Below are 19,789 nucleotides of genomic sequence, written 5' to 3'. Positions count from 1 at the left end.
TTAGAAAAAGTGTAAAAAGAAAAAGCCAACAGCCTTGAGGAAATAACAAGATATGATGATTGAGTTCTTTAAATACAGATAAAAGAAAATAGTAGTGTCCAGGCTTCTTGTGTGCGTTGTTACAGTCTCTTTGTGTGCCCCCACTCTAGGGAATCATTTTCATTTGCTTTTAAAGTGATTTTCCATTAGAATCTAGGGTATTCAAAGAAGATAAAAAAGAAAAGTAATAGAAAAAAATATATATATCTAATATATGAGAGGACCAAGGGGTAGGCTAAAGCTGGGACATTCACTATGACATGGGTCAAAGTACCTTGGTTCAGACACTTGCAAGCAATGCATGATTTACTTCTTCTGAAGGTGGACATTTAAACAGACAAGGTGGATCATACCCTACGTATGTCTATTTTTCTGTGCTGGCCATATATACATTCCATATCATTGGCTCAGGGCAAGACATTTACACTGAAGATATCTGAAGCTTGGCAAGAAAAATCCTAACCCTCAAAAGTATAATGCAATAATCCAACCTGACACAAGTATTAAACACAGTGCCAGAATCTGTTTCCAAAGCAAAGAGCACAGCTTCCCAGGCTCTCTCTCACACACACATAGTGAAAATTTTACTTGGTTGGTGCTCCAACATGACTTCTGAAAAGTAAGAGGAAGTTAAAATTACCACTAGTACCACCAGCTAAGCTCATGATCCTACCACAGAGCCAGAAGCAGCTGTGGTGCGTGCCTGGGATGAGACAGTAAGGCTGGAGGTATGTACAAATAGTCCTGCACTGAGCCCAGACTTACTGCTGCTGGCACAGACTGCAGGCATGTGGGTAAAGAGCATCCTAACTGCTCATGCCACCCTACTGATTTACCACAGGCAACGTTTGAGAGCCCTTCTCCATGAAATCCTCACCGCTTTCTATTTCCTCTTCGTTATCATCCTCTAGGATATTAGGAGCAGCAGTTTCCCCAGCCTCCATCATCTTTTTCAGAGCATCAAGCTGTTCTGTTAATATGAGAAATAAAATTAAATTAGTCGTGGCATGAACAGTTTGTAGCACAAAGAAGTACAAGAGAACAACCATAAATGATTCTCCAATCCCGAGAGCTACTTTTGTTTAATGAGTTCTCTAAGTTTTCAGTTAGTAATAAAATTTTACGGAGTAAAGAGCATCAATAAACAAACACTGTTGTTAGATCTGAAGAGTGGTCAGTAAGGGCTGTATCCAAAGCTCACTTAAGTTAAGAAATATTTCACAGAATCACAGAATCAATTATGTTGGAAAAGACCTCTGAGACAGAGTCCAACCTATGACCAAACACCACCATGGCAACAAGACCAGGGCACCAAGTGCCACGTCCAGTCTTTCCTTAAACACCTCCAGGGACAGTGAGTCCACCACCTCCCTGGGCAGTCCATTCCAGTGTCTAGTCACCCTTTCTGTGAAAAAATTCCTCTTAAATTTCCATAGACTTCAAAGATCTTTGGAGCAAGCATATTACTTCTTCAAAGAATAAACAGACAGCTGTCTCTTCGGGGCTTGATCCATGCAAAAGGAAGCAAAGTGCTTGGATTTTCACTGTATTCCCATGTGCATTTCAGTTAGACAGGATGAAATGTCACACCACGTATGACTGAAGTCAGTGCAAGGTCTGCATGCTTATCTTTGAATGGAGGAGGACCAGGGTTTATCATTACAGCCATACTGGAAACTAATATAGCAGCATTATTATTACTGAAAGAAGATAAATATCAGAACTGGCAACAACAGCAAGAAGAGCAATTTGAAATTCCATTTAATTTCATGCTTATCCTGGAAAAACACAGCAATGCAAACATGCCAGTGCAGGCAGAATTTACAAGAGATTCTATCTGTGCTATATTTTAGCTCCACCAGCAGCCTGATAAAAGCCCCAGGATTACATTCCCAGGTCTATCTATGCCTTTGCTGCATGCTGATATCAAGGCCCAGACTCTGGCACTCGTATGAAACACAAGGGTAAACAAAATGTCATTTACATATAATTCATATTCTTCCAACCCTAAAGTACAAGCAATTTGGAAACTTTAGTAACAAAGTCTTTTTGTAGCAAGCTGGACTTTTGTTTATTTAATATTTGACAAGCTTTACTTACTTTTTTCTACTTCGGGTTTCAGCCTTTTATTCTTTATGAGAATCTTTCTTTTGAGGTCATTAGGAGATGGTAAGGCTTTACCTGGATCAAGCTGTAAAACAATTTAAAGAAAAGGCTTAATAACAGCTATTTGGCTCCTCTGTATCGCTATTTGGGATTTTGACTTTAGGACAGAAATAGTAAGGGGCAGTGAACAAGCAGTGCCACCTCAGGCACAACCCCAGGATCTAGTGTGACTGTAGTTCTATGGTCTCCTCTGCTTCTTCCCTATCCCATGGGAAAGCTGTGCTCAGGTAAATGCTCCTGGTCTCCAGCCTGTGCCACTCTCAGCTTCACTGGTCAAAACATTTTCCCCTCTCTCCAGCTTAGCAGGGGGCATGGATGTGACCTGCAACTCCTCATCAGAGCACTTCCTACTTTCCCTCCCTCCCTTGGTTCACACACAGTCACAGTTTAGCCCGTTATCATTTGATCTCCAAGTAAGTCACCTTTTACCATCCCTTCAGGATGTAATAATGCAAGTGAGGGAGCCCACACACACAGAGTGGAAAAGGACTGGCACTGGTGAATGGAAAACTACCCAGTCCTTAGCCAGGTAATGAGGACTAGTTTTGCCAGTATGGTCACAGGGTCACATCTTTGTGAAAGGTAAGGGGCAAGTTTCACATACACAAGGAAATACTACTAAAAGGTTTGTTCCAGGTTGGGAAAGAAGAAAATACATTATTGAGAAAAGAGAAAAAGTACAAAATCCTCTAATTTAAGCCCTCTCACAACACTGAGGTTAAGAAACAGTGATTTCCGTATAGTAATTAGCAACCTCTCCACCTCAGGCTTGCTAAGAATACTATGCAAGGGGTTGCTGATATAATGGACTAGGGTTTTCAGTGAATCATAAATGATACAGGAGTAGAAGGTATTTCCAGGACTAGTAAAAAGTCTTAGAAGAATTATTTAGATATTTTTATCTTCAAATCCAAATCTGAGCTACACAGAAGCAGCATTCTAGATGAAGAAACAAAAGAGCAAACCACCGCAGCTTGAAACCAAATAAAAGTAGCAGAGGTGACAAATAACAACCCAGCAAAAAAACCAAAATCAACCCAGTTCCAGGAGAATGGGTGCAAACCTCCTTGCAGGAGGGTAATGATTCTCCACACCCACCAGGCAAGCTCAGGCATGGGAGTTTCAGTATGCTGGATGAAGAGAAAAGACATTTGTTCTCGAGAGCGCTGGGGCTGTAATTCCACTAGATGTCAGTGCTGCAGAGCTCATTTATCCCTGGGCTTCTAGGATGCCAGTCTGCATCCCCAAGCAAGGGCACAGTTGGATGCCCACTTGGACAAATATTTGCTCTTACTTAAAACTAAATCTGCTTCAACCAGTGCCGTGTCTCTCTTAAGCCTGCCCTCCTCCGTTGACCAACCGAGGTTACCAGAGCCCAAGCACTCCTAAAGTGCATGTTCCAGGCTCCTCCTGCCACCTCTGCAATGTCTGCTTTGTGAGCAGCTGGGCACTGAATTCAGCCAAGAGGAGGAAAGGACACAAAATGCAGAAGGCTCAGCAGTGCTACAGAGCACAGGCAGCTGAGGCTAAATACTGGGCCCTGAGGTAGAAGCGTAGCAGCCTTTGGCCAGCTCTGTTTTAGGCTTCCATGGTTGTTGCTGGAAGCTGCTGTTTGTGAGGAACATGGCAATGTTCTGTGTACACTGCAGTGGAACGCTGCAGATTTAGTTCTCTGGGATGCACTTTTTCAGGGCAACAACCTGATATTCACCAAGCCTTGTGTGCTGCTGCCCCTGCAACGTGCAAGGGAAGCCACGAAAAGCACAGCTCCAGCAATGCTAATGCCAGGAGCCCCCTTTGCTGGGGTCACACGGACAGGAGCTGAAAGGTAAGGCAGAGTGCTCTTTGCTGTGGCACTAAGGAGCATCTGCAGGTTTGGGGTGACTGCTGGCACATAGCAAGCTCGTTGTAAGGAGAGTAAGGAAGGTGTGGAGGAGGAGTTGCAAGCTCTGGGTAACAAGCTATTAAAGTCTCAAATGTTGTGTTTGTGAAGGAGTGTCTGTTATTATCTCCTGCCATGCAGGAGAGTGAAGTGCATGCAGATTACAGTGCACTTGACAGTGCAAATGAGACTGCAGGAAACTCCTGGTGCTTAATTTAATTCTTAAGGCAGTAGTGGGGGCCACCTAGACTGCAGGACTTGATCTGGAGCATGAAACATGCAATGTGCAGCTGAAGGAAGAGCTTTCTTCAGCCGAGACCATGCAATTTATAATGAATTGGTTTTCACCAGTGACTGGCCGTTTCAGAGTTATGTATGACCTGCAGATACAATGTGTGTGGTGTATTTTATGTAGGTGCTGATATTACGTCCCACATCAAGGGGATGGGTTTCCCCAGGCTGCTCGCCAGAGCCCTGTACAGAAGAGATTAAACAAATAAGACAAAGACAAGTTGGTACCAAAAAGCATAGACATCCAAAATCATTAGTCGTTTTCGAAAGCACAGGACTGGCAGTGAACAGCACTACAGGTGATATGATCTCAGTTTGTCATCCCTTTTAAATACAACCAATATAAAAAACCACCAGACTGGTAGAATATAACATACTGGATGTGTTTCTAGAGGCTGCTTCAACAGGAGATCTCCAAAAAGATCTTCACAGTATTTTGACATCTTGTATTGTTGGTATTTGCTGGAAAAGAGTGTGCTGGTTAATTTTTAAATATAAAAAAAAAATCACTATTACTCGACACAATAGAATAATACTAAGTAATGCAGACATCCCAAATTATATACTGCCCACTTTGTCTCCACTGAGAAGTATTACTTTACTGTATAATTATGCTGTCAATAAAAGTCTATTATCTGACAAAGACAAATTTAAAGACCAAAAAAGTAGAATAACTCAATCTCACACAGCTAATGGAACATCCAAATATATTTCACAGCTTTATCATAGATAAAAATATTGCCATTATTAAACTTTATGAAGATAGTATATTAGCAAGTGACAATCAGTGTACCTGCAATAGCCTACAGAGTTTTCAAGTACACTCAAATTACAGTATTTTAAATTATATCACCTCTCTCAGACATTGTACCATTTAAAAATTAAAAACAGGCACTACATACCTGCAGTGATTTTCAAATGAAAGAATGACAGGGTACTCTGATGTAACAAACGCTGTTTCCTTAATGGCTTGAATTACATCCTGAAAAATGAAATAACAGGATTCAAATTAGAAGAGGGGTGTGTGATGCAGGTCAGAAATGAGCCCTAAGATCTGGGGACAAGACCTGTGCCTGTGCAATCTGTCAGTCTGTCACATGGGAGCAGCACCTCATTGCTGAGGAGGGGAGGGTACCCTGCACGGATTCTTGTCTGTGGGTTCTTCTGGGGCTCACTGCCAGGTCTAGAGGTCAGGTACTTACCTTGAAAAGAATGTCTGTACACATTGCTTTTCCATGTGTTATTATTGGTTCCTGGTCTTCACCTTTGCCATCCCAACAGTCCAGCTCCACACACCTAGAAATTCAAGAAAAATGATGTCAGCTTCCTTAGTGTTTCATTCCAGGTGAGCTACTCAGGATAGATCCTAAATAATGATGGTCAGAGTAGTAAGTTACAAAGCAGTTCTAGGCATTACACAATCCTTTCTAAGCTGCACACATGTAATTTCAGACTCCTTATATGAGTCTGGATATTCTACCTTACAGCACCTGTGGGTCAATGTATTTACATCTGGACAACAATGTCTTCAGCACTAGAACACTCTTCTGATTCTCAGGCTAGTATGTCAAGAAATTATGCAGGATATCATAAACTGATTCTCATTTACAAATAAACTTCTTAATTATAAAGCAGAAAGCCCTCTGAAATTCTTCAGTTGTCATTTTGAGATCTAACTTCTATTTCCTTTCTCATAAACTCTCTCCTTACGTCAATTTCTACACTGGACTGATTTTCAAGGTTTTTCATGTGAAAAATAAGTCTTGAATAAATATGTGTGTTTTCATTTACCACACTAATATATTTATATACTCAATTATACAATATATCATCACCAAGGTATATCATGTAGGTTTAAAGTATCAGATTCACAAATATTAAAGGCTGTTATGTCCTGCTTCCAACCTGCATCCAGCCAAAAGCACTTGTCTGTACATCTCCACTGAAGACTTGCCACCAAACTGCCTGCCTGTTAAATAGGTATTGTGAGAGGAACTGATGAAATAATGAGCCAAAGGATGGTCCATCTCTTGATATAATTCCAAACGGTCTAAGAAAACCGGGGCATTTTCATCTGACATCAAGTATCTGCAAAACCCGTCGCTGGATATGACACCTAGAAGGAAGAAGAAGGCATGGTAAATTACTCCCAGATATTCAGAGTGGATAGGAATCAAACTGTCCCACAGAGCAGGAATCCTAGCACAAAAACTGTGTTTACACAGGTTTCTGCAAGCAGACAGAAGCTCTCCCCTTCCACCACTCCAAGCTCACCCTGGTGCAAAATGTGCCATTTTGTTCCCAGATAACAAAAGAAAAAATCAGGTGCTCACCAGCTCAAAACCTGAGGTTCAGCACTCACCATTAGCAGACCTAAGGCACCAAGAGGATGTGAAGAAAGCAAACGAGTAGTGACATCTCCTCAGAGAACTCCCAACAATTTTGGTCTCTGGGACTTTCTAAATCAGAAATCCTGAGCTTGCATGTACCAGCCTTCTAATGCACCTTCCTCCCCTCTTTCATGGTTAATCCTGCCCTGACTGTGCTACATCACTGCTAATCAGCTTGTAGCATGTGCAGAGACTGTTTTCCACTGACAAAAACGTGTGGATGTGTACCTGAAAATGTCTGCACAGGGTCATTTGCAAAACACCAGGAAAATCTAAGATACCTTCAAGGTTACTGTTGGAAGTACAAGTTTATATCTTCATAAATGAAAAGCAATCCATTTCTACAACCAACATGGCACACCTAGTAATACAGAGGACAGAACCCATAACACCTTTCTCTTATTTCTCTGCTGTTCTATGCTTCAAAAAAGTATAAAAAAATGTAAGGTAAGGGATAATTTTTAATGAAGCCAAATAATCAGTACAGCAGTATCAGTTTTGAAGTGGCCAAGAGTCTGAAAAACGATCTGGGGTAGGGAAGAAGGGATTACTCACAAAGAGCTGCTGCAGAGAATGGTTATCTGGCACTACTTTGGAGACTGCTTTCCCTGAACTCATTTATGAACACTCAGCTATTGTCAAGGGACAGGCTGCAGCAGTCCTATTTTATTTTCTTTAAGACTACTTTTCTCTTATACAGATGAAATGGAGTGATCCAAGTTTTCATTCTACTCCTAACTTCCTGAAAAAATCCTCTACTGGAGCTTACATTTTCTGTGCTTGGAGTCAGCCAGAGGTGAACTGTCCTGGGATGTCTTATTCAAATCCTCTCAGCTGATTCTGAGTATGGAAAAAGGGGGGAAAAAGGGGGGCAAAAGGGAATTTTCAACTTGAAGAATGGTTTTATTTTGTTATCACCAAGAACTTAAAAGCAGCAGCACAGCAAATCTTAGATGATACATATTTCTAGTGGATCATCTTGTGGAAAAATGTCACATCTGGACAGCTGTTCTAGACAAACTATAGCTGAGACTTCAGCAGGTTAACAGAGCTCTGTTGTGTTCTGGGATAAAATCTGCATCAGTGAATATGATCCCTGGAGGAACACTGTGAGAGGACACTGCTGCTGTTCTCTTGCTACTCTCCATAACCCTACCCCTGCAGGAGGTTTACCACATTTATTAAAAACCTGTTAGAAAGAAAAATTAAAGAATGAAGCTAAACAAACAGCCAAGATTGAATTATTTTCTTTTCTAGTTTCAGATTAATTTCCACCCTCATAAAATATGTTTTTGTATCTTCCATCCTGAACAGGTGGCAGCTGTGTTTCCTCATTGTGGAAAATGTGTAAAATACACTGGTACCAATAAGAATCAAAGATGAGTGTCCTTAAAAATTATAAATAAAAAAGGATAAAGCTGACTAATATCAAGTAATTAATACTTGGAGCACTCTACTTCATGTAGAGAGGAAGAGAAACAAGCTTGTGAGTGGAAAATCCCCATAACATTCATAAATGTTCTCTAGACAAGAGAAATATCTCTTCTGTCCCAGGTGATTCCTGCAAAGTCCATCTTTTCACAGAACCAAAAGAGGAATCTATTAATCTGGTGCACAACACAGTGTCTCTTCCCCTAAAAGTTTAGTTAAAAGGACTGAAGGACTATAAGGAGTGGAGAAAGCTATGAATCCAGCTGCAGAGGCATTCCCTAAGCTTATAGGCCTGTGCCAAGATCTGTGACCATGAAGCAACATGAAGGCACACAGGGAACCCAATAGGGCTCAGTGCTGAGACAGGCTTAACTGAGGCAGGTTTAGACATTGCCTCCTGTTATCTGCTTTGCACACCCTGCAGCAGCAGTGGCAGCACGAGTGGATGGCTAAAAGCTTCTCCAGTGCTACCTTGATATATTCCCCCAACTGTCTGGTGACAGAGGAATCCTGTTAGGATGCCTACGGGCTTTGCAAAGCTGCAGTCTCCTCTCTGCTTGCTACGACGACAGCAACTTCCAGCAAAAAGGGCAGGGAGGACAGATGGGGAAAGCAACATTTCTAATTTCTGCAGCTGATCCCAGCACAGCTGCTTCAGCAAAATGGGTAAGAACTGGGAAATAAGTTCAGCCATTGACACCTCCAACACTCCCAGCAGTGAGGACACGAGCAGTCCAAGAATGGCTTGCAGACACTTCCTGAAATCTTGCTCGGAGAGAACATTTTTAAACTCACCCACATAAAACACCCTGTTTTAACCCAGGCTGCTGCCCTCAAGCACTATAGAGGTTACACTATAAGAAGGTAGATGCACATCCAAGAGTGCACATGGCAATTTTTTGTTATTCTTTGTTTTTACACAATATCTGTACAGCTTTGCAGTCTGTCTGAGAGCTTGGCCACAGCCACATGCAGGTTGCCTTTTTCTGCATTTACTCGTTGCCAGCCTCTCACATTTTGTATCAGCATGGCTGCCTTTGCAGCCACACTCTAACCTGGATCAGGGAAACAGTCCTAAAAAAAAAAAAGCACTGATTTTGAGGGGGAGATATTTTTCCTGATCTAGTTCACTGGGTACCACACAAGTGCTTTGCCCCCAGACCACAAAGACTGTAAAGCTCCCTTTTAAAAGCCTGGATGATTCACAACAAATTCCCCAAATGCCTAAACCCAGTGAATACTGAATTCCCTTCTCCATTTACCTTTTCTCTTCAAGTCTTCATCTGGCTCGTATGTCTCAATTATCTGCATTGCTCTTTTTGTGTCATAAAAGGGAAATAAAATTTCATTGAGCCGAGGATCTCGTTGGTGCTAAGGTTAGAAAACAACAGAATTCAGCAAAATAATATAGTGCATGGCTATCATCCAAGAGCATTTCATTACTGCAGATGAGAAAGAAAGAAGTGGATATTTAAAAAGAAAAAAAAAAAAAGCAGCCCTAAAACTTACAGACTGTTTTAACAGTAATTTCAGCTTTAGGTAGAAAATGAAGCTTATCTTTCATAAGAAACCTGGCCAGTTTAATCACAAAAATATTTCAAAAAAAACCACTCCAGTGCCATCATATAGCTGATCTTACTCTTGCTTGTTCATCAAAATAATGACTGCACGTGGCACATGTGCAAATGAAATGCTGAAAAATAAATAGCTAAATCTCTTTTCTTTGTAAATTCTCTCTCTAATCTTTTTTGTAGGACTTGTAAACTGACAGACTTGACTGATGGCACTGTAATCACCTCTGCAAAAATGCATGTCTTACACATTATCTACAGCTAAAGCAAAAAGAAAAAGTAAAATAAAGCTATATTTTAAATGAAGAATTTGAAATCTCAGTTTAGAAATAAGTACTGATCATTACTTGTGAATTGTGGAAACATCGTGTTTTTAACTATTCAAAAACCAGCACAGGTTCTTAGAAGAAATATGCAAAAAAATTTCACAGTATCATCTCTTCAATTCACAGTAATTTAAAATATTAGGATTTAATAATATATGTAGCATTTAGATACAATTTAGCAGTGATTTCTAATACGCTAATAAAACTCAGAGTTTTTATGTTTTCCCTCAGAAGTGTGCTATGTAACTTTGCTTTCTCTCCATGCTGGATTAGAGCTGCACACTGTGTGCCTGATTCTCCATTAAAAGAAAATCAAAACCAGAATTGAACGGAGTAGTGGCATGGAAGCAGATGCAACAAAACAAAGAAATAAGTATGACTGTGAAAACACTCTTTTACCCCAGTAGGTGCACAGTTTTCAAGATTTAGTTTAAGTAGAATTCAGAAATGTAACAGGCCGCCCCCATATTGGATCAATAATTTGGAGTGGGCAGGATGGTATTGATATGGCTCACACAGCACTACCAGCATTTGCTGTAATTCCTTATGTGTAAATGTTTTGATGTTTTTTTCATGAGGAAAAAGAATATCCAATCAAAAATAAGCATTTTGTCTCTTTTCTTGCAACACTGGTGCTTCGTTAACTCCAAGAAATTACAACCAATGCCAATTCAATCATGCACTTAAGGAGGGATGTCTCAAGTACTGCTACTGGCAGTCTGCAGCATCTAAAACACAGCAGGTTCATTCAGTACAGATCAGTGTTGGGATAACTAAGGAAAACTCAGATGAAATATGATATGGGAGCAGAGGGATGCAGGACATAACTGGCTAAGCAGCACACAACAGCAACACAACACTGGCATGCAACAGTTCGGGCTACTTGTGACAAGTGACAAGCTTTATATCATTAGTGACAATACCATTTCCAAAAATTGTAAGAAATAACAGGGGAGGTTCTTAAGAAAAATGCTCTTCCCCACCCTCTTTCTTCTACAGTTAGTCATAAAAAACCAGAAGAAATTAAATGGGATAAAGCAAAAAATCTCCGTTCGAGAAAGAGTCTCAGAGTTATCAGAAGGAGCTAAGAGTAAAATAGTCTTCTAGTAGCCATGACCATGGTTCATTATCAATTTTCCACTTGAACAAGAGCCATATCTTTATGTTCACTTAGCTTAAAAAATAAAGTAAAATTGACAAGTGATAAAGATTTACTTAAAAAAAAAAAACAAAGTAAGAATGTTCGCTAGTATCCCTTGAAGAAACATTCTGTACCTCTGGGTTTGGTGGCACAGCATATTTGTAACCAAAGTTAAAAGCATGAAGGTTTATCTAGAAAGACAACATGCCCCAGGACTAACTGTGTGTGTCCAACAGTGTTGTATTTGATTGTTCTAGTTACCACACTGGACAGAACACCCTTACACTACACATTCTTTAACCATATGAGGGTGAACTGACTAAAAAGCAAGAATTCCTGTATGGTTCTGCAAAGAGAGAAAGATCCTCCTCAGCCTGGCCTCCAGCCTCCCTTTGGAGTGGGTACAAACTGAGACACAAAGCAGTTAATAATGTGCTGAAACCAATTTTGCCCCTTGAATTTGCCCTGTGCAGTGGTGAGAAGGGAGTCCTTCTGTGGAGACGAAAAACAGGGAGATAGAAAGAGCAAATGGGAAGGAGGAAGGAAGACCAAGCCAGTGGAAGACAGAGAGAGAGGAAGAGCAAGGAAGTGGGAAAAAGGGGATAGGAAAGGATCTCCCCACACCTCCCTCCCACAAGAAAGGATTAGTCCTGGTCAGAATACTGAATTTCTCTTTTGGCTGTTACTTGCCTTATTATTATTTTATTGCTGTAAAAGAAGGTCAGGAACAAATCTCAATAGCAGTCAATTTCAGTTACTTTTCTACTACCTTTTATTTTTTCAAAATTTAACTTTAAAAGTAGAAGATCTAGACATAATACTCAGTGCCTGCCAATAATTAAATTTCTAAAAACTTCCCAGAAGCTTTAATACTGACACACAATTAAATCAGCTGTCAGACAACAGAATTTAGAAGCCAAATAGAGATAGGAGTTTGGAAAAACTCCAGGAAAGCCACTCACTCTCCTCTCATATCCAGTAACATATCCTCATGCTCCCTTAAAAACCCATAACACTTGGAGCTTCTGCAGCATGCCTTAGAGGTTACTTCAGAATAATTTAAGTTAAAGAGTCTCATGAAGAATTTCTCTGCCAAGTAACTCCCCTCTCCTATGCAATGATAATAATCTTTTTATATTTTCCAGCATTAAACACCACTGCTAATTGCAGTGTTGGCCAGCTGTCAAGGGGACAGAAACAATCACTTCAGGAGGGAGGTTGTGGGTCATTTCGTGCCTTTCAAATCATGACTGAAAGTTTAAACTCTATCTAGAGACCAAAAGACCTCCAGCACAGAGCAAAGGCATTGGTTTCAGTCATCAGAATGAATGTCCTACTCTGTAAAAAACATTTGGCTGATTTTTCCCAGCTCTGGTCACCAACTAAAGGGCCAACCACAAGAATTCCAAAGGCAAAACATATCGTGTTGATAGGAAGGCAGCCAGCAAGATGCATCTTTCTCCAATACTTACTATAAAATAAGGCTTCTAATTCCATAAAAAGAACTGTTCAAACCACACAAAACTTAGAGCACAACTCAATTTTAACTTTTTAATCAGTTACTGGAGGCAAAAGAATGTCTCAGAGCAATAAGATTAGGCATGAGCTCAAATTTGCTAATAGATATGAACTAAAGGCCCAAGTGTGTAACCATTAGTGCTGAAGCTGTTTATCTTCTCACTGTCTTTTCTTTTGAATACTCCTTCTACAAGTAATTCAAGTTTAGTGCTAGTGAAGAGTAAGGCACACATTCCCTATGAAAAATAAAATTATCTTCTAAATGTGATATATGGGGAACTCACTGCTGAATCATCACATGGTAGTATCCAGTATATAAATATATACAAAATTGATTTGTAACTAGTAAAACAACGTTAGATTGAGAGATTTTTTGGTAATGCACCCAAAAACATCACACAGTGAGGTCAGCAGCTTTCCATGTTCCAGATGACAAGAAGTTACTGGTACAAACCCAAGTAGAATGTGCCTATTTTCCATGTGTGTGTTCTTGTAGAAGCCACACAGTGCGTTTATCTCTGCAATTCTGAATGAGTCAGCCTTCTATAACTTATGTGCTTTAGGAATAGAAAAAAAAACCAACCCCACTCTGTTTATTGAACTACTTCACACACTCACGATGCTTTTAAGAAATACTAAATACTTCTGCCAAAAAGTGTATTCTGGAAATACAGCAATAAAAATATTTCCTCTTATTCTGCACACATAGCATTTTAAAAATCATACACAAACTCTTAAAATATCCTCTTAGCTCTTAGATTTGTACCAGATTGAAATACTACTGTTGAGAAGAATCAAACCACTGTTTATAAAAAGCCCACTTCAGTTTTTCTTTAATGAGAAAGACAGCAGATCCATTTAGCTGGGGCCTACAGGTAAAAATAATTGCTTGTAATAAAACACTGGGTGTATTTTAGTTGAAACTGCATCGAACATTTAACAGCATAAAATGTATAAAACATACATAACACACAACATAACACACCAGCAAGTAATCAACAGATGCAAACTGCAAAGCCAACATGTAGAAAGCAGGACAACATACAAGGTTGGAGCTGATTTTTGCACCTGGATGTTACCAAAATGGAAAGATCAGCGGATCAAAAGCACAGCAAATAATGGCAGGATTCATGCAATGGAAAGATTGGAAGAAGCAAGCCACTGCAGACAGACTTGTATGGTAGTTAATGTATGAAAAAGCTTACTTCATTTAGAAAGCTCACTAATTGGTCTACCGTTAAATAATCAGTTTTGTCTCCATTGCTGAAAAGAAATTTATTAGAGAATGTAAGTTTTTATACACGATGCTACAGTAGGTATGATTTACATGTTGACATTGTTGATACTTTTAAAACCACCTACTTTTCTACTTGAAGTAGCTCTATAATCCCAAACTGAACAGTCACATAAAACATACTAACAGTCCAAGCTTGGCACAGTATAACTCCCATAACATATATATTCCTATAACTTAACAAACATTACTTCATAAAACAACATGTAAGTCCTCCAGCTGAGAATAAATTGAGTGAGGAAACTTTTTAAACTTCAAATTTCTTATTTAATTTAATTAGTTCACATACTGTGTTAATCACCTAAAGGAGCAAGTTAAAAATTACAGTAGTTAGTAAAGCCAATGCAAAAAAAAAAAAAAGTTCCAGGTGCTTCCTCTAACTCATGTAAAAGTTGCTCTGAAATGCAGAGTGAACTTTTACATTAACAGTCTGAGAGGGAAGGAAGGGGAAAAACAGACTTGAGCTTGTCTTAAAGTACTGTTGATGCTACTAGAATTCAAGGTTAGGTAAATTTTACAGTGTTCTGTCACTATTAGATATGGACTAAAAATACAGCAAAATGTCTTTAAAGCAAGATTAAATTAAATTTGAACTTACATCTTCTTAAAGAGGTCCTCTATGTCAGTTCGGGGACAAATCTTTTGGGTGAGCTCATAAAACTTCTCGTAAGTAAATGCTGCAGGCTCGATTTCATCATTCTGCAACAAAATGTAAAGGCACATTTATCCAGAAAAGAGAGCTTATCTGCTCTTTTCCCAAGAGAATATCTCATATCAGAAAAAGCAACCGAGAACTGGTTTAATCTCTTTACCTGGTATAGATTTACCCAGTCTCTTCTGTACTTTCTGAAAGCAGTTCTTAATTCATCTTTATCATAAATCTGTTTGATGTGCTTGTATTCTAACCTCACAGTAACATTAATTCTACATAAGCACAGGGATGGAAAAGAGTCTGTTTTATTTCTGAGGAGTAAAAAAAAAAAAAACCAAAAAGTTCAAAATATTGTACAAATTTCAGGATACTTATATTGAAGCCAAGGAACATTGAGAAGAAGTCCTAGGTTTGGTGCAATGGTTTTAAAAAGCTGGGCAGTTCTCATACAGGGGGCATGTAAAACTTCCATGAGGAATGAAATGCATGGATAACATATTCAGTGTCATGTCCTCCTCTGGACAAGATAAGAACTGTAGGAGTGAGGAAAAAATCTCATCTCAGGTGCCAGGGATTCGTGTTGTTCTACACCCCATCTCCCTGGCTGGAGATTGCAGCCTCACCAGGTGGCTGCTGCAGTCAGGCCAAGAAGGGCTGGAGTCTCCAACATGAAAGAAGAGAGACTGGGGAGGGTGTAAAGCCAAAGAAACTATCTGCAACCATCACCAGCCATCACCTCTTGGGGGCTGGCAGGGGCTCCTGCTGTGAGCGGGGCAGAGCCGGAGAGCAGCTCTCCAAAGGACAGGAGCAAAGAGCAGCAGGAGTCCAAAAAATTCAACAAAAAAGACATTACATGCATATTTTGTGCTCATATACTTTGTATAAATGAACAAAAGATAATCTGTGACAGAAAACAAGGGAAGCCTCACCTAAGAGGTTTAAGGACCACTGTGTCATACAGATTTTAACTACATTTTGGCTTTAGTAAACAACCTACAGTGATTATTAAGTTATTCATGAACAACAAGCATGTTTTTTTTGTGATGCAAATGACTTAGATTACAGCTACAAACGTGATTGAGTCATCAGTTCATTAGTATACAAAAACAGTTATTCAAAACTGCTAAATACCTTTCCGCTGGGAAGACCTAATTCCTTAAGTGCCTGAAAGATGACTTTTTCCGTTTTACCTGATGCAAAGGTTCTGGTAATGCTAAAACAAAAAACAGTGGAGAGAAAAAAAAAATAAAAGAGAAATGTTAGTCACTTTTTAAACAATCGGTTCGCCCTCTCTTGCTTTTACTGCCAACATTTTGCTCTGGCTTCAGCTGATGAACATAAGTAACTTCCAAGTACTCGTGCAGTTGAAGAAGTGCTCTAAGCTTCACAGAGCAGCCCTGCTCTGCCCTGCAAGCCAGCCATTAGAAAATACATCAAAATAATGAACTGCAAAAAGAACAAAAGAGGGTTTTTTTCCAATATGCTGGGACACAGGGCCATGCAAAGCATTCTTCTGTTTGCTCTTTTAAACTGTGTGCCTGGGTAAATGACTGTGTTTAAACAGCAGCACATTATACAAGTTGAGGGGACTCATGTCTCCAGCCACTCCTGGTTGTGGTGACCAAGCACTGACCTGTGCCTTCCAGGTCACACATAAGATCGGTGTGGACCGTTCCCAACGGCAGCTTCCCTCCTCTGTCCTTTTCAAGGAGTGGTTGGTGTCAAATCCCATTCCAGCTGCAGTGCCCACTCCTCCCTCTGGAAGCTCCCTCACCTTGCAGCCATTGAGAATATCCTGTTCTAGTCATACTCCACACAAATCCTCTATAGAGGCAGATCTCAGCTGCCACTGAAATATTTCCACCAAACTGATTACCACCCTACTCCTTCCTGAAAACAGAGGTGATTTCACCACGTATCCAACTGACAGACCAGTTTCTCTTGGAATGTCATAAATCCCCCAGAGTGTAGCTGTTTGGTGTGACTAATGTGGAAGCCTTTGGCCTATTTCTGTTTCCATTTGAGATGAGTTTGAATAACCTCTGACTTTGGAAATGTAGATCCAAACTTGACAGCTCTCCTGGCTTCTGTTTAGGGTCTAAGTTACAATGACATGTCCCACAACCCCTTGATTTTAGTGTCTCAGCCTGGAGAGAAAAACTCCATTCTGTCTCCAAAATCTATTTGTAATGCTAATAAAAACTGTACATTGGGAAAGACTCCCTGGCTGCTGATAAGAATATGTTGTTCTTTATCATCAAGCGAGACAAACATTTGCTGAGACTTTTAGTTAATCTCACGCATAAGAAATAATTTCACATGGAGAGAGGTGGGAAAGAAACTGTTGCTGTTATTTGTTGCCATAGCAATTCACAGTTGTTTCACCCTCCAAAACACTCTAAACTGCCTATGTAAATATTTTCATACTAAAAAAAAAATTAGGACCAGGAAGTGAAAGATCTAATTGATAAAATAATGTTTTAACAAATCTTAGCCATTTTTTTTTTCTTACTGGGTTCTTACAACGGTTAGACCTCTACGTGCCTATTTAGGCATCTAAGTTTGTTATATGATTTTCCAAAGCTGATAGGTACCAAGATATTTTCACTAAAATGTAGACAGAGTTTAACTCTAGGCACTTGTTTTTCAAAAAAAATCTCAGGCATCTATTTTTCTGCTAATTCTAAAACAGAGTAATGTCAGCTCTACAATTTACAACCTATTTCCAGCCCTATAAAAAATTCTATGTCTGCTCTAATGAATCCAGCTCCAGTAATAAATGTCCTGTAAAGCATGTAATATTGGTGTAAGTAATTAATCAGAAGCTGTGTGCCAAGATTCCATGGCTGCAGGGAACTTATTTTTGATGCCAAACTACTTTTTTATTTCATAAAAGATGACAGCAAACATAGCAATAATTTGCAATGAGAGCAGTAGTGTAGAAAAGATTGCATGAATCAAAAAAGATTGTGAAAATACAGCGTGATGCTTTCATTTTGCTAAGGCTGTAGGAAATAAAACTGCTTTGCCCTCTATCAGAAGAGACTTAATCTGAGCAGATTCATCTTGTTGGACATCTACAGGTGTTTACTCCTCATGTCCTACAGGGCTTTGGGTAACATGTCAATGTACTTCCTCATAAATATTTAAAATACTTCCCAACTCTGGAACTGAGGAGTACAAATGTATTGTGCTTGTTGATGGATTAAATGACTTGGTTTCTTCAGACCCTCGTGACTTTCCAACCATTACTTCAAAAATCAAGCCAACACAAACTGTTGAAATCAATCTTTTTCCATGGCTCCAACTTATTTATCAGCTTGGCTTGAACTGGAAGGACCCCTGCCTAAACTGTAGGAGAAATTCTCTGTCTTTGATTTCCAACCAACATGGAAGTACTGAAACAGATCCCCTCCAGGTACTCTGGAGTAATCAATAGGAAACATACTTACAAAAAAACTCTACTTGCAAATTAACTAAACTGCTGTAAAACAGATTTAAGCCTCATTTGTCATAGTTTAGCTTTGTCTTCTTTTTTTTTGTATATATATTTTCACAGTTAGAAGCTGTATTTGCTTAAATCCTTTTAAACACAGTTATACAAAGGGATAAGCATAAATTGAGCAGAGCTAATTTCTAAACAGGCCCTTGCTGAGCAGGTGCAACTTGCACATGTAGAAAATCCATTTTCTGCCAAGAGAAAGCTGCAGAAACCAAGTGGATTTTTTTTTTAACAAACGCTGACCTTTTTAAGTCATCACTTACAGTAGCATCAAAACCTGAAAATACAAAATATCTTACAAATGCCCTGTCCTCGTAAGAGCTGTAGATGTAATTCTAGACTCAGACTGCTAAAACTTATTGAAGCCCAAAAGGCAAAACTGCTACTCTCCTAAGGTTTTCACACTGCTAACTGCCAGAATTTCTTCTCTCTCAGATGCAGTAGCTTGCTAGCAACAGTTGTATGCCCCAGAGTACATTAAAAAATAAAAAATAATTGAGAAAAATCTTTGTGACTTTGCAACTTCCAACTGTCCCAATGAGGAGTCATGAACATTTACACCATTCACCACCAAGAGCCCTGGGATTTTCACCTATGGTCACGTGCTGGTTGCAAAAATATGCTTTAAACTTAAGAAATGCAAGGAGCTCTGATTCTGCAAGTGAGATTTTTTTTTTCCCCTCGGCGTTTTACTGCAGTTCTGTGTAAAAATAACTACAGGTGGATATTGTGATACATTCCTACAGCTGAACAGAGCTGCTGGGTATTCTGTTTCTGAGAGAGAAACCTTCCTTCTTCCTCTCTGTGTCCCCAGAGCTACAGCGACTGCTACAGGAGTCCCTGAGCATCAGCAGGAGGTGGAGGTTGAGGAAACAGGGCTGTCTAGACAACACTGGATTTAAAAACAGGTAAAAGGGAAGGGTCAGTTGGAAGGGAAGCATCAGTGGTTTAGAGCAGTGGAAGAGCTACTGAGAGGGAGGTTTAGGTAAACTTGGTGCCCCTTGCACAGAAGAGCCATTCAGCTCTCACTTCCCAGCACTTCCCAGCTTGCCTTCCTCTTACACATCCCTCTCCTCACCCATCCAGCTCTCCTTCTGTTCCCTTTTTTACCTCTCCATGCTCCTTTTCCACACTAGGTGTTTGTGGGATGAAGTGGGAAGCAGTGAATTCCCCCACATTCCATGTTGCCCAGTGCTGGGACACCTGGGTGTCTGTGTCCCACTTCATTGCTGGATCAGGCCCATCTCCTGGCTCTCCCATGATTCACCCTCTTTTCCTGCAGAGCAGACTGATTTTTCCTTCCTCCATTCACACTCCTCACTGACACCTCTCCCAGTCCTTCCAGTGGGCAATACAGTGCTTCCTGGATGACCCCCAAAACATTCCCACCTTTTACCCACACCAACATAATGCGTTCCTTGGAGCCTCCAGATTTAAAGGAGATTCAGCTTCATGGAAGAGCAGATCCCTTACAAAACTACAAGCAAACTACTTTTGCAATAAATTAAGCTGCTGGAGGCCGATTTATGTCGGCCTGGAAACACTGCAAATTTGAATTTAAAGATTTAATACACTGGAACCAGTGG

The 19,789-nt window shown here is 39.9% G+C and overlaps 1 protein-coding gene across 9 annotated transcripts in view; it reads right to left on the bottom strand.

Annotated features, from left to right (window-relative positions):
- The window catches only part of PLCB4 (phospholipase C beta 4), a 188,216-nt gene that overhangs the window by 49,661 nt on the left and 118,766 nt on the right, over positions 1-19,789 (bottom strand). For all 9 annotated transcript variants that reach the window (XM_064647514.1, XM_064647516.1, XM_064647513.1 and 6 more), the window contains 10 exons: positions 15,833-15,914; positions 14,648-14,748; positions 13,961-14,018; positions 9,462-9,570; positions 6,284-6,494; positions 5,581-5,674; positions 5,281-5,360; positions 4,756-4,840; positions 2,140-2,230; positions 917-1,009 (listed from right to left, as the gene is read on the bottom strand). In XM_064647514.1, the coding sequence (XP_064503584.1) occupies positions 917-1,009; positions 2,140-2,230; positions 4,756-4,840; positions 5,281-5,360; positions 5,581-5,674; positions 6,284-6,494; positions 9,462-9,570; positions 13,961-14,018; positions 14,648-14,748; positions 15,833-15,914 (1,004 nt within the window). The remainder of the gene's footprint in view (positions 1-916; positions 1,010-2,139; positions 2,231-4,755; positions 4,841-5,280; positions 5,361-5,580; positions 5,675-6,283; positions 6,495-9,461; positions 9,571-13,960; positions 14,019-14,647; positions 14,749-15,832; positions 15,915-19,789) is intronic.

This window comes from Pseudopipra pipra, chromosome 3 (genome assembly GCF_036250125.1).
Source record: "Pseudopipra pipra isolate bDixPip1 chromosome 3, bDixPip1.hap1, whole genome shotgun sequence".
Classification (NCBI taxonomy): domain Eukaryota; kingdom Metazoa; phylum Chordata; class Aves; order Passeriformes; family Pipridae; genus Pseudopipra; species Pseudopipra pipra.
This window is presented reverse-complemented; position numbering and strand designations above follow the sequence as displayed.